The 16,367-nt window shown below is 30.8% G+C and overlaps 1 protein-coding gene across 2 annotated transcripts in view; it reads right to left on the reverse strand.

Moving 5' to 3' along the window:
* The window catches only part of LOC107446622 (transient receptor potential-gamma protein-like), a 341,741-nt gene that overhangs the window by 12,007 nt on the left and 313,367 nt on the right, over positions 1 to 16,367 (reverse strand). For both annotated transcript variants that reach the window (XM_016061317.4, XM_071187238.2), the window contains 3 exons: positions 15,875 to 16,070; positions 11,546 to 11,737; positions 3,983 to 4,024 (listed from right to left, as the gene is read on the reverse strand). In XM_016061317.4, the coding sequence (XP_015916803.1) occupies positions 3,983 to 4,024; positions 11,546 to 11,737; positions 15,875 to 16,070 (430 nt within the window). The remainder of the gene's footprint in view (positions 1 to 3,982; positions 4,025 to 11,545; positions 11,738 to 15,874; positions 16,071 to 16,367) is intronic.

The raw sequence follows: 16,367 nt of genomic DNA on the forward strand, positions 1-16,367 counted from the left end.
AATTTTTAACGATAGTCTACAGTCCAAGATAGAGACGACTGTTACCTTTAACACTGGATTGCCCATGGAAGTCATTTTGACTGCTTTTTAATTTCAATTAGAAAAACAATGATAACACAATTTCTTAGAATTTTGTGACTTTTTGTACAACATATAATTTTTTTATTGTTAATATTTACAAATAACTTGTTATATAACTGAAAATAATAACAAAAATATTAAATCTTATTTTAAACAAATTTCTTTAGTTATACATTAGTTATTCTATGCAGTCATTTTGACTGCTTTTGATCAATATAGGTATTTCAGTCTTTTTAGTGTTAAGTAAAAATTCTGTGAGACGATCACCATTTCAAAGCTTCATTAGTTAAAAGTTCGACCAATTCCTCGTAAATCTGAACCTCAGCTGTTTCAATATTTACAAAAGGGTTCATAAACCCATTGAGGGACTTCGAGGGAACAAAACATCTTTAAAATGGTCAGAAAAGTCCATGTGCAAAGAGTCAAGGTGTTGACAATATTCTTGTGTATGTTGCATCATCAGAGAGAATTTTCCCTGCATGGCTGAACTCATTTCAACCAAAATTCTGCTAAAACAAAATCAGTTTTTTTAGAAAGACGAAAATAACTTATTTTGTAGGGATCGAATTGAGCTCGTCACCTTGAAGTTGTAAATTAATGCCCTTAAATTTTACAGATAAATCAGCCGAAGTCTTTCTTAAACTCTAGCAATCTGTCTCTTAGAGCTACATTTCTGTTTTCGAGGAACTTAAGCACAGAGTCGAAAAGATTCCAATACCTAGTGAGACAGAAGCTTTTGGAAAGTCAGTGAATCTCGGTGTATATTGCAAGCGATTGAATTTACGTCACGTTTTTCTTACACAGTTATCTAAATAATCGATCTTAGAGAGCATTACTGTGAATTTTGTTCACAGCAGATACGGCATATTGCAATGATTGATGCAAACGGTCACTGAGATTTCTTCTTACTTAATACTGTCTATGAATCACGCAGTGAACAGCTAAAATATCTGGTACCTCCCTTTCCAAAAGGGAGATAAACTCACGATGTCGACCCACCATTGCAGGAGCCTATCAGTGGCAATGGACATAATATTCGCAAGAGGAATATTTTTCTCCTTAAAATAATCTTTGACAGTACTAAAAATAGATTTACCTTTGATATCTACAATCAAGATTCCTGCAAAAAGCATATCTTGAATAATTTTCCCTTTCTTTACAAACCGGACCAATGCCTACAGTAAAGCCTGCATTACCTGGCAAGGTAGATTCATCAACTTGAAGGGAAAATTCGTTGGACATCAAAAGTTTGCATAAAGAAATTTCAACGTCTTCAACCATCTCATCATTTCGTCGCAGCACTGAATCGTTGCTTATGGGATAGTTTTTTATTACGTTGGATGATGTAAAGCTGTTTCTAAAACTTCCTTGAGAACCGGCAGTATCAACTCTACTCCGATGGTTTGAGCTTTCCCAGATTTAGCAATAAATTTTGATATATTATAAGAAGTGATCAAACCATCGGCGCATGTTTGTGATGACGTTACTTGTAACCCTGAGACCGAATTTGCCTTCAGAAACGTGGAAAAAGACGTTCGTCAAAAATGACAAATCTATATCTAGTTTTTTGCAAATGCTCTTGCTAATGGTAAGATTTCCTTACCTCATTAGATAAAACTTTATTACAAAGTAAACACATAGGTAATTGAGAGTTCAACAGTAATTGAACAAATCCCAACTTCAAGTACGTGACACTGTCTTGATGACACTTCTTTTTGTCAACCGACATTGTTGGTGTCAGCAAAATACAAACGATGAAAGAAAATCAACTACTTCTCAAAATTAATAAATAATTTATGATACTATAAAGAACTAATTCGCGTACGTACCTGGCCAAATAAACTATGAGATCTAATCGAAACTGGGGAAAGAAATCGCAAGAAAGCTAACAAAAACCATTATAAGAAGCACGGGTCCAATCAAACATTCATACTGAAAGCGCATGTACTGCAATTTCCACCAAATGGCTTGAATGAGTCAGAGGCAAAAACTACTGGCTCATGCGCTGAGCTGTGTTGGTTCAGATCGAAGAATAGGTGTCGTATAAGTTCGTTTTATTGCTGATTCAAATAGTGTATAGGATAATCTTTATTTATTATATTAATTTAATCTTTTTTTCTTTATTATAAATTTTTTTATTAAATTAATCTTAATTTAATAATTTTATTTGCAAGTTTTAAAATTAAATTTGAATGACAAAACATGCTCAACGCCACCCTACCGCCCAAAACATACCCAACGCCCCCCTACTGCCCAAAACAAGCTCACCGCCCCTCAGCATAGACCCACCGCCCCCAGGGGGGCGGTATCACCCCCGTTGAGAACCAATGGAATAATCCATGGAAACTCAATCGAAAGCGAAATTATTTACAAATTCGCATTCAAAATGTTTGGAAACTTTTTTTAGTTTCATACCAATTGCAATAATGTGGAAAATTACATTGAATTAAGTTATTTATTGATATTTAACATAAAATATAACTATCGACAAAAAGTTATATGAGTTATATATGTTTGGAAACTCTTAAAATATATATGACTATAGTAAAAAATCACGAGCAACTTATTAAAACTTACTCAAAACATTATACAGTCAAACCCCGCTATAGTGAACATGGTTTATAGTGAACTCCCGGATATAGTGAACGAAATGTTCGGTCCTGTGCCTTGCTATACACGTATAATGTAATTTTTTGTGGATATAGTGAACCAAAAAAGTGAAGAAGTTGGATATAAGGAAATTTTTTCTGTCTGCAACTGATTTTTTCTCTCCATATTTTTTGTAATAATTTTGAAATTTCTACTTCGAAATAAATACATATACCGATTTTATAGAGGGGAATGTAGCGATAAGCATTTTCTCTTGTTTGCTTCTTTTATCTCTTTTTCCCATCCCTAAACAAACCAAGCACATGTTTCTAACCCCGGCAGATGATGAACCTGTAAGGTGTCAGTAGGATCAATATGCATTTTCTGTCAGAGGGAATGAGTAATCATTCAATATTGGTCAAAGAGTTGGACACTAATATGTGCTGATAAGGCCCTCATTTCAACTCCTTTTTGTTCTCAGTTCAGTTAAAAAAATCCTGCAAACAAGTGTCTCAAATTTAACTATGGCGAGCTGTAAATGTAAAACATTCTCCATTGATGATAAAATGGCATAATCAGAAAAATTGAAAATGGATGCAATCAAGCTGATATTTGCAGGGAATATAAACTATCCAAATCTGTAGTTTGCAGCATATGGAAAAATCGGCAATTAATAATTTCTGCTCATGAAAAAAATTTAGATGGCAGAAAAAAGTTGAGAAAAGCAGATCACAAGGATGTTGAAGAAGCATTAGTGAAGTGGTTCGCCATTCGAAGAGGCCGCAATCTTCCCGTATTTGGACAAATGTTGATAAATTTGCTAAGCGAATTTATGAGACTACTTTCATGTGCCCGAGTGACAGGTTAGACAGGTTTAAAAAACGGAATAACAGAAATTCAGGAAAATTTATCTGAGAGTCGGGAAGTGTTTCCATATCTGATGTTGAGGATTGCTCATCAGCTAAAGATTACAAAAAAATTTTTTGTACGCAAGGCGAAGGGAAATGAAAAATAACGCTTTTTTTGCTAGTACATAATATTTTTAAGTCATTTATTTGAATAATGTGTAATAAAATGGAGGAGTTTGGGAACCATTAGTTAAATTGTCTATGTAACAGATATTGTGAACTCCCGGTTATAGTGAACCGAAATTTCGGTCCCTTGAAGGTTCACAATAGCGGGGTTTGACTGCAAATATAAAATTGAAAATATACTCACACACTTATAGTATACAAATACATATTCTTATATAAAATCAAAAATCAATACAATTTCACAACTGAATAGCAGAATCTTTAAAAATAAGAATTACTTTGTATCGCAGATCCCTTTCACTTGCTTGCTTCGCTTTTCTCTGAAAAGAGAATAATAATTATTATTTTTTTAAATTTTTTTTCAAATCATTTAAGGGGTTCTCTTAGCGATGAAAATATTCTTTTGAGGGCGCTTTAAAGCTATTATAGTGCAGCAATATTAAACATTTTCCTAAATTTGATTACTTTTTATACTCTTTTTTTTCGATATACATGATTTCATGCATTTTTTCGGTGTCATGCAATGTGTCAATAGTGGTTTTCTTACTATTCTCAAACCATGTATGATTTTGTGAATAGTCTCATTCTTTTCTTTATGGCTTGTAGAATAAGAAAAGCGATGTTGCATATCGGGGATTCTCATCTAAGAAAGGGAAACTTAAACATTGTTAACTAGACAAGCTAATTTTTGTTACTGATGCACTTTTTACGGTGAATCAAAGGACATCAAACCCAAGATTATATGACTGATTATTTAGTCCTTATAAGAGTTTCATATATAAAAAGTACAGTTTTCAGCTTACTTCAGACATTGCTATCTTGGCAAATGAAGTAAAGTTTCTTACGCATATTTTTTCCCTGAAATGAGACAAACGTCGAAGACAAAGTCAATAAGACTGCCAGTTCGAAAATTATAGAAGTGGATCTCATGCATTATTTTACGCTAAGTTGAATGTGATTAAAAATGGTTTGATAAAACCAATAGTGTAGAAGTTAGAAGAAAATGTAGGTTTCATGTGAGCAAAGTGTAATGTTGACTTATATTTGCTTAAGCATTTGCCGTCTGGAAATTTAAGGCATATTTAGTTTCGAATTTTTTAAGCTAAATGTAATATCAAAATTAAGGGGCTATGTCTAATAGCTTCGAATTTATGAGAGTTTTATGCGTTAAAGTGCATAAATAGTGTAAAAAAATACCAGAAAAACAATTCTTCATCTATCTAGACAGAAATCGCAGATGAGTATATTAGTACAAATACAAAACTATACATATTATTCATAAAAAGAGCCATAACTTTTGAGATATTAGTCCTATCAATTTGAGTTTATTCGATCAAGAAAAAACATTGAAAACAATACTGCATTGGTCTAGACATAAATATCAGTCGTGTAAATAGGTATAAGTACAGAATTGTACTTTTTGTACACGAAACCTTAAAAACTTCAAAACTATTAGTTCAATAGACTTAAGTTTGGTTGCATTTGATTCGTTTTTTTCGAAACAATAACTCATCCGTCTAGATTGGAATATTTAAAATTCTTTTCCCTTTTGTAGAATTTCCAGAACCTTACCAACCACGGGTCATAATTGTTCACCATTTTAAAACTTTTACAATACATTTTATTTTATTTTATAACCACCCTTGAACAGCCGACCTAATTCTGAGTTTGCGACAATCAACTATGCAGCCTTGTAATTTTGAAACCTACTCAGCAGAGATCAAGGATTGGAACATACTAGCCTCCGTGGAGGACTTTTTGATGGAATTAATCCGCCTTTGCGTAACATGGAGAGGGAAATCACGATAACTTCATACGGTTACCCCGATGGCAAGGGTATTCTAACGTATGATTCGTCTACAATTGAGGGTATTTTACTTCAACACTGTGGTTGGTGCGAGTCGGGAGTAGAATTCGGATCAAACAGCCACCGCTAGGCTTTGGATCACCTCACTGGGATGCAAATGCCCATGAGCCACCACGGCTCTTTTACAATGCGACTCTTTTACACGGCTCTTTGGCAATAATAATTTAAAAAAAAGAGACCATTCACAATACCTAAACATAAAAAGGAGACCGGGATGTAATTTGTGCAATTGAATAACACCACTGACTTTCTAAAGAAACATCAGTTGAACAAGAAAGTTATATTTAATTTCTTAAACACCAGAATTAGTTACCAGGTATTGAAAGTTAAAAAATTACCCCTAGAGAAAGTCCTTGTCTAAAAATTTGCTTAAAACATGTTTTGAAAAAAAAAGTTTGATACTCTTTCCAGAATTTAGACAAGCTTTTTTTACATAAATGGTGGTTAAGTAAGTTTTATTTCCAGATTCATTGCAATGAAAAGTGAATTTAAATAAAATACACTAGGAAGACCCCTAGCAAGTGAAAGACAGCAAGTATTCTTCTGTCAGTTATAATAAGCTGTTTTCAAGACTTTTATGTTAGAGCAATGTTTCGATATCAGGATTCAATGTGCGCTAAAAGAAATGGACCTTACATTGTATCAAAAGCATTAAAATATAAGAAAGGCAGAAAACTTATCTCATTTGATTTAAATTGCCCAAGGAACATGTTTTGCTCGAAAAGCATAAAAAATAGCATAAATGCAAAATAAATAAATTGTGCAACGAAAATAATGATTCATTAACATATTTTATGATGAAATAATGTTATTGATACTGAACAAAAAAAAGTTTTTAAAGTACTTTTTTGAAATTCTTATTATAAGTTTAGATATTTTTTTATTGATAAATTTCAATACAATTTTAAGTTAAGTTAGTTTGTACATTTAAGTTTTTTCTAACTCTATAGAGAGCTTTATAAAGCAACGCTATATATGTGTATTTTATTTCTCACAAATAATTTTGTGAAAAATGCAAACTATTGCAGAACAGATTAAAATATCCGATTTAAGATTTTCAAAATTTTAGGGAACATTCTTATTGGATCTAGTCAGCCTAATTTGTACCAAACTGATTCTCAATTCCCGAGTACATATCTCATTTCACTTCAACGAAAAGTTACAATAACAAATATTACAAAATAATATTTTACGTTACAAATACTAGTTTGTAATTGAAAAGTATAGTGTTACACTAAATTGTTTGTTTACCAAAAGAAGAATATTTAGAGGAATATCTTCATACTCCCGTTATGACCGATTGAAAATTTTTTTCTTTAAGGGCGGTAAATGCTTCAACCATTTCAACGATTTGGAGTAGCTCCAACAGTTCCATTCCAAGAAGCACTCCCAGTTTAGGTATAATTGTTTTTTGGGGAAAAAGCATTTTTTTAAATTTTGTCTCAACAATTTACACAATTTATTTGCCTCAACATTTTATTATCATTAGTCATAAAGAAGATCGTGAATAATCGCAAGTTTACTATACCATAAACATTTAATTTCTATAAAAATTAAAAATTTCCACAAGTTTGTTACAAACACAAGTTTATAATTTAAAACTTAAGCTTAATACTGAATCGTTTGTCTACCATAAGAAGAGAATAAGGTAACATTTTCACACTCCCATTAAAACCGATTGAAAAATTTTCATCTCCTTAAAGACGATAACGATTTCAACAGCTTCAACGATTTGGGGTGCGCTCCATACATCCATGCCAGAGAACTCGCCCAGTTGAAGCATAATTGTTTTTTGGGGAAAAAGCATTTTTTAAAATTTGGTCTCAACAATTTACACTGTAGAGGATTAGTCATAAAATGGACCGTAAATAATCGAAAGTTTATTATACTGTAAATATTTAACTTCAATAAGAATTACAAAATTCGAACAAGTTTGTTACGAATACAAGTTTATAATTGAAAAGTTTAGTGTAACACAAAATCATTTGTTTACCAAAAGTAGAGAATAAGGAAGTATCTTCACATTCCCGTTAAAACCGATTAAAACATTTTTATCTCTTTAAAGCCTGTAACGCTTTCAACTGCTTCAACGATTTGGAGTGCGCTCCATTAGAGTCATACCAAGGAACTTACCCAGTTAACGCATAATTGTTTCTCTTTTTTTTTGGGGGGGGGGGAAGCATTTTTTAATGTTTTATCTCAACAATTTACACGGTATAGTATTTGTAATAAAGAAGACCGTGAATGCTTTCATAATGCTGTGGAAAGTGCTTTTCATAATGCTAAAGTGCTTTTCATAATGCTGTGGAAGCGTATGCTTGAATTAGCAATTGTTTTTAGAGAATTTAATAATGAAATGTGAGAATAAGTGCATGTTTAATTATTTAGTTGTAATAAGTGTGATGATAAAGCAACTTCGATGTATAAGTGAGTGAGTTTTGCATTTATTGAGATCATTATTGCAATGCATGCATCAACGCATTTCATTTAGAAAAAATATCGAATACTCACTATTAATAACTTTGGAGGTGAGGAGAATGAAAAGAAACAAAACAAATAGTTATTCATGGGAAAACAAAAGTTATATGTAAAATAAGTAAAATGAATTTCGTTCTATGTTTTTCACAGGAAAATGAATAAAATAAAATAAATTAGGAAAACTAATTTTATTCTAGAAAACTGATTTTAATTTTTAGTAACAATTAATAATGGATACAACAGAAAAAAAAATATGACGCCTGGTGGCTGAGTGGCATCTCCGCGCCACAGGACCTGAGTTCCATCCTCAACCTTGGCAAGGTTAACTCAACCTTTCTTCCCTTCTAATATTAAGGGGTTCTGCTGACTACCTAACAGGAGCATCTGCTCCTGAGAAAGCTGAGATGGGCACAAGGGTCCTCCTTGGGCTTTCACGCCACTGAGTTTAGTATAGATAAAAGAAACATAGTAAGTAAAATAAACACTTTTCAGAAACTAAGCGTTTTGTCTATAATATTTCGTTTTGCAAAAAAATGTTATCGTAGGTGAAAAAATATTGTTTATAAATGAAATAAAATATTTGCATTAAAACATTATTTAAGCTATTCTTATTAGTCATTTTAGAAACGCAAATTAATTTTTTAAAATTATAATGTATGTTTTATAAATAGTTGTAGAACATTTCTGCCACAATAATTAAACTTTTTTTGGCATTTCAACCTTTTCCGGTGCAGCAAATTTTGACTGAAGACAGGCAGCATATTAACAATTGCTACCGTTGTTAGTGAATTCTAAGTAAAAAGATGTAGTACGTGTTGCTTAACTCTATGCTGTTTAATGACTGGTGGTTGCTAAAAACTATTTTGGAACATTTTTGGAACTAGTGTTTGCCAGATTGGACTCCAGAAAGGGTTAAAAGTATTTTAGAAGTTGTAAATGTTTCACGTTAATTGAGTATAATATTAGTACTATCTCAGAAAACTTTGAACCTCAATATCGATAGTTTTAATCACATTACTGGACGAATTTACAAAAATCCAGTGGCGTTTATAAAGAGGGCAGAAGGGTATTATGGCCTAAGACATCTAGCCAAAGGGACCGTCAAATCAACAACTAAGAACAATAAATTTAATGCTATTTTATTGTATAATTTAATTTTTTAAGGTTTGGCCAGAGCAAAATATTTAATGAAGAAGAAAATATAATTTTTAGTAAGGATAAATTTAATAATGAAATTTAAGAAAAAAAGCTTATTTCTTGAAAATTAAAGATATTTTACCTTGGACAAATTTAAATTTATATTATCAATTGAAATTATGAATTTATATTTTTCTTTCTAATGCGCTTTTTTTCGATTTAATTAGCTTTTTTTCCTTCTACAATGATCTTTTTTGGAGAATTTAATCAATCACTCAAATAAAATTTATCACTCTCTAATCAAGAAGTTAGCCACGGGAATCCTAACGCCTCTGCGCACAACTGCTGCAACCAATGGAAGTTACAACTGTGTTTTGGTTCATGTTGAACCATTAGTATCGTGAAACTATGTTTAGATCATATTGTACAACTTGGTTCTAGGGTAAACCAACCAGTGAAGAAACACTACCCTGTGAAGGAACATTTCATATATAGTGATTAAAAATAAGAATTTGAAAGTTTTTCATTAGATTGATTGGTAACAATAGCTTACTGCCAAACAATTGGAAGTCATCTAGCAATGTTTTGGATTACCTGGTCACATAGACTTCTCTGGAAATTTTTTTAAATTTGTTATTATTTCTGCAACACCTTGTTTCTTTGAAAAAATTATAAGGTGAGTGTTTGTATTTATATGTTTGAAGTGGAATTAATTGCATGTAATAGTTTTATTTTTCTCACTCTGAAAATAAGAATTCAAAATATAGTTATTGAAGTCTCGTTTTATTTTTTTAAGCATAATCAAGTACTGCGGGTGTTTATTCACTGGATCACCAAACGATGAAAAACCAGTGTTCCTTTACTGGGTTTTTTCCAAGTTAATGAAAAGGAAAGAGAAAATTTTATTTTCTTGTACCTTTAGTGATGTTTTGCATCAAAAGTATGTCAAAAATACAAAAAACAACTTCTAACCAGTGAAGGAACAGGCATGTTCCTTTACTGGGCCTAGATTTCCCAGTGAATAAACAGTATGCGTTAATATGCTGACACTTTACTTTTCAATTCATGATTACAAAAAAAGTAAGCATTTTCCAAGTATTTGTATGTTATAATTTCAAGAATAGGCTTGTTTTTAGATATTTGTATGGCATATAAATTCATAAAGAGCATTAAAAAATATACAAAATTAAGTGTTCCTTTACTGGGAAATTTTGTGTTCCTTCACTGGTAAGAGCTGTTCCTTCAGTTGGTCTTCTTACTACTTGTTATTTGAACCTCCAAAACTTTAAAACAATATTATGTAAGTTCTCTGCATTTTTTTTACATAATTTGCAATTAGTAGCAAATAAGTTGACACAGTCATTTAACTAAAATTACGAATTTTGACATTAATATGATTTTTTAAAAGTGCTTAAGTGTTCCTTCACTGGTTAGTTTACCCTATATTAAGGTAGCAGAAAATTAAAATGATTTATTAAGCTCCCAATTTTCTAACGGCTTAGCAAATGAAGAGCGGTTTATGTCCATGAAAGTTGATTTTGAGAAAAAAAGAATTTCAAAATGGACAGGAATCCCTAGCATCATGTTAACTGGAAAATAACTCTCAGGGAGAACCGATTTTCCACGTTATTGATTTATCAAATCTTAGCAATTCTCTTAGAAAATCACATCCTGGAAATTGAACCGATGGTGATCTGGTAGCCATTTTTGTGAAAAATGGATATAAACCGTTCTTCCCACTGTGGTTTTGCTTCACGTAAATGGCTTAGAAAGATAACAGAATACGCAAGAAGTGAAGTTTCGCTGGACCTCATATTTTGAGGGTCCACTTAAAAAAACATATTTAGAAGGAATAAGTTATAGTAAGTGAAAATGTTTTCGGAGGGCTATTTGAATCGATTTATGAAACAATGACGCAGTTAATATATTCAGTTACCATGAAGTAATAAACCTGTTTCAGTGATTAAATTGAAAGTTCTTTGTGGAGTAACATGTTCGATTTAAAGAGACACAATTTTGCACTGATAAGAATGAAAAAAAAAAAATACAACTAAAAGTAAGCATCAAATTCTCTATATTTTGTTCCAGAATATTCCAGTTTAAATATCATTGCTTGTTTTGCTTAATAGATATACTATAAGGAAAAAAATGAATTGTGCATTAAGCGTTGCTTATTTAGATCAGAAAATACTTGGGTTTAAATTCGCCTCACCCAAAAAATCAGTCAATTTAAAGGCATGAGTTAACGTTTTTGTATAAATACTCTCTCAATTTAAAGTACATTGTTTCAGAAACTGTAAATTAGCTAAGAAATCTTTGGAAGGATAAAATATGACAATTGATCGATAAATCAACTTACCCTTATAGTCTTTAAATCTTTCTTTTTAACTGTTCGTGTAGCACAAAACTTTCTTTTTAGCCATCGAAAAAGATACATAGCACTTTTGGGAGTAGGGATAATATTAAAAGGCGGGGGCACCGTTGCTCCATCTTCAAAATAACTTAACCACAGTTTCGTTCGGGCGAATTTCCATTCTACATCAGCATGTTCCTATAAATATTATTTCATGTTTTTCTTACTGAAATACACCTAGTTTTTATAATTGAACACTAAAAATACATATTATGGCATTTTTTTAGGTGCGGAAAAAGATTAAAATGAAGCCTTGGGGAAACACTCTACATTAATCCCTTGATATATAATTTCTTGATATCGAAATGATCACTGTAAACAACGGAATGTTGACAGAGATGCTCCGAACGTGCGAAAATAATTCAAAAAAGCGGTAAATAACTAAATTTTGCTAATATTTGATTATTTTTGCTCGCTTTTTAAAAGGTATTGCATGCCATAACTACTATAAAGTGGTGAATTATATAAGGCTACGAGTTATTTAGAGATAGTGGTGGATAAAAATCTACTAAATTGAATTTATTAAACCAAGAATCACAATTGATAAGCTACCACTTCAAATTATTTATTTTCTATCCGGATGGCATCTCTGTGTTGAAGACGTCTGTGACACGTCAATTATTGTTTTGACATAAGAAACGAATGACGTCTCCCAGACGTATGTCAAGGAGTTAAGGAGAAAGTTGCTAACAAAAGGCCAATTCAGATACATACCTCCGTTTCACGGCGCAGAGATTTTACTTAGATCTTATCTTCTGTTCTTAAACAGAGTCACAGTGCTGAATAACTTTTGATGTAACTAGGACTCAATCTTAATGGTCCAAGAGTATAAATATGATAATTAGTTAGTGCTCAAAAACGTACAGTGCACTACGAATTTTTAAAAATTCAATTGTTAAGAAACTATAAGACCGATTTTGCTTAAATTTTGTATTTTGCCATGAAAAATTACAATGTTTAAAATAATGTAAAAAATTTTACATCTTACTGTTCAAAAATTTTTCTACATTTATTAAATATTATAATGAAAAATAATATTTACTGAAAATTATTTATTTGCATGGAATTATCATTGGATAAACATTCTTATAATTGGGTACTAGAATTAATCAATTCGCTTAAAAAATTCTCGAGGTAAGATGAAACTGACTGAAAGTTAAATTAATCGTAAGAGGTCGAAACTTCTGTAACAGAAAGGGAACGTTCTCCTGACCAAACTGTTTGTACCTTATTTCTCAGATTGCGGCTACTATGTTTTGCGGCCCTATATTATGGAGAATAGAAATCCAAATCCATCGGAAAAAAGGTATGCTTACTTAGAGAAAGTACATTTTTTGTCTGATTTCGTAGCTTAAAATATAGTCTACACTAATTCGTTAGTAAATTTGAGATCAACCTCTCGAACCATTAAGATTGAGTCCTAGAACGTGAAAATCTGGTCATTAAATCAAAAGTTATATTTGGTAATTCTTTTTGAGTACATTACATCATACATTTTATAAAATTATTGCTTATATTAATGCCGTTTTTCGTTCAAAACTCATTTTTTCGCCGCAAGGGTTTTTTGAAATCTATTTATCGAAATATTTGATAGCGTGTATTAATCGAGTATTAGCTATTAAATATAAACTTTTGTTACGAATATTAACTTTTAAAGAAATGAGTATTCATTATGTATAATTTCAATCTTTGCAAATGTTAAAGACAAATAATTATAATTTTTTTTTTGCCATGGCTATTATCAAAACGCATTAGGCTTTTTTTCTAAAACTTCCAATCAAATTCAACAAAAATGTAAAAAGTTAAAATAGATTTAATTACGACTTTTTAAAAGTAATTTCCAACCTCAACTCGATAAAAGTAACAAAGATTTAATTAAGTTATTTTTCCAATTCCTAACTTTTTCCTAAATTACAGTTGAGTTATAAAGAATTGTATTAAACTTCCAAACTATATAATTAATTAATCCCATCAGCTAAAAATAAAAGTCAATATTACCACTAATCTTTCTTATACTTTAATTTAAATTCTTAAATTGGCACAGATCGTTAAACTTTGATGTATACGTGACTTTAAACGCAACTTTAATTTTTGAAAATTTTGAAGCCTTTCGTTTAGATGGAAACTTTTTTTGTTTTTTTATTCTAGTCGATTTTAATGAATCGACTAGAATAAAAAATTTTTGATGTCGAATTTTTGATGGTTGAATCGGTCGATAGTGTAAGTTAGGCATCGCAATCCTTGCAAACTTTAAATGCGCTTTTATTTCCTGCATAAGAATTCAGGATCTACTGTACTCATCTAAAAGAAAAAACAATTCTTTTAGTCTATTCTTTTGGGTATGGTACTTATCTTAACACGGAGGTTTTCAGAAAGTGTTTAATTTACATCTTTAGAGTTGAATTTAGTATACCAGATGCAAATTGTACCAAAGGGGGGTTCCATGTGCTTCGATAAAGGAATAATTATGAAAATTCTTATGCAGATATGGTATACCTTGAGTTAGGTATTAAAAAAGTTAAATAACGTAAATAAAGCAGTGCCCTTATTTGTGCTTAATCATGTTGTTTAGCTTTATTAATTTTTACAAATTCCTTGAATAAGAGCTATCAAAAGAAGATTTTTGAATAAATTAAGAATAAAACTTAAAGAGAAACTTTAAATCAGAGTTTTCAAGATGGCCAGCAGTACCAAATTTCTTAAACTTCTGAGAAATTTATCGGTAACGGTTGTTAACGGTTTTTGATTGATTCCATTCATAATTTTCACGTCACTGCTCTTCATTTAATAATAATTATTTTTAACACTTTTAAATATTTCTTTCGTTAAACTACAGGAAAGAAGTTTACATCTTGAAGAATAATAAAATACAATTAACGATTTTTATAAACTTAACGAGCATTTCTATTGAATGTGGTTTGGTCGTCTTACTTTAAATGCACCAATCAAATTCTAAATTTCTCAATGTGAATTTATATGAATTTTTATTTTAAAGAAAAAGTGACAAAAAATATTTCCGATGCAATGTTGTAAAATATTTTCCATTAAAATGATAAGTTTGCTTTCAAATCATTAGAATTCCACGCAAAATCGCTTATTTATAATATAACGATAGTGAAAGAATATCTCCACTATTCTCTTAAGAGGAAAATCGATTAAACATTTTAGTTTTTGAACGCCATCGTCAGAACAGTTTGATGCCAATGAAACCGATTATGACTGGTTATTCAAACAAAGACGTCTTCCCCATACTGTGGCGTATGCAAAATTTGAAATGTAATCGACGTTAAACATGTCCTATTGTCCATGGAAATTGATATAGATTTCGTAGACTAATCAGAAAATTCACCTTTTTACGAATTGCCATTTGTTAGGCTTATTACCGTCAGCCTTGTAGGCGCATTGCTAAGAGACGTAGGCAGTTTGCAGAGAGTCGGATTTTCCAGTAAGTCTATGGTCTAGATATAAGTAGATTTTACACATGATGATAAATATCAAAAGGATAAAAGATAGAAATAATTAAAAACAATAATTTTTACTTTACGTTTGAATTAGTTTTTTTGACAAAGAGCCTTTTAAATTACCAATTTCGACCTCAAAATTGTACATTTTTGAATTTCAAAAATAACATGTGTTTATTAAAAAATGCAATTTTAAGGAAGTGAATGATAGAAAAATAGAAAAAAAGGAACAATCTATTGTGAGGTTTTCCTCAACGCAAAAACTATTTCCTAATAATGAGAATAGTTATCAGAATAATTGAGAAAAAAAATAGAACAGCATTTCAAAAACCGTGAGCCGTTGGCACATTGCTAAGTGACGTAGGGAGTTTAAAGAGAGTCGGATTTTCCAGTAGGCTTATTGTCTTGATGTACGTAGATTGTGCATATGATGATAGATATTAAAAGGCTAAAGGATAAAAATAATTAAAAACAATAGCCTTTAGTTTACGTTTGAATTAAGTTTTTTTGACAAAAAATCTTTTAAATTACTTATCTTGATGTCAAAATTGCAAATTTTTGAATTTAAAAAAAAATCTTGTGTTTATTGAAAAATGCAATTTTAAGAAAGTAAACGACAGAAAACTAGGAACAATCTATAATGCGATTCTTTTCAATGCAAAAACTATTTCCTAAAAATAAGAATAGTTATCAGAATAATTGAGAAAAGAATCGAAGAAAAATGTTTAAAGATATTTTTGAAATGTTTAAACATTCATTAGTGAAAAACATTTCTATGATTATTTTTACAGTTTATGAAGAAAAATGAACTCACTGAGATGATTTGGTAGGAATGATTCATCATGGCAATGAGAAGGTTTAGGAGAACGACAACGTTGATGACAGAGTAGGATCCGAACATAAGCAGTCCCCAGAATCTGGTGTAAGTCTGAATCCCAGTTAGTTCGAAATTGTCCAAATCTATAAGACCGAAACTCGCCCAGAATAATGTTTGCGAGGATTCGAACAAGCTGAAACAAACATTGTGGATAAGTTTTCAAAAATTATTTAGGTCATTAAATATTTTACCGAGCATTTTGAGTAAATGTCTAATTATCTAATTAAATATTAATTATCATGAAGATTTTATCTTTGTATAGTAACATGCGATTAAAATTGCTCCTTCTTTCTTTTTCATCTTTTTTAAACTTAAACTAGACAAGGAAGAAAGTAAGAAACACAAATGGAAACAATTAAAAATATGCAGCACAAATTAGATTCTAAGTTTTCAAAAATTAATTTTGGAATGAAATATTTTATCACGTATT

This window comes from Parasteatoda tepidariorum, chromosome 11 (assembly GCF_982258835.1).
Source record: "Parasteatoda tepidariorum strain Cologne lab strain chromosome 11, Ptep-v5.0, whole genome shotgun sequence".
NCBI classification, from domain to species: Eukaryota; Metazoa; Arthropoda; class Arachnida; order Araneae; family Theridiidae; genus Parasteatoda; species Parasteatoda tepidariorum.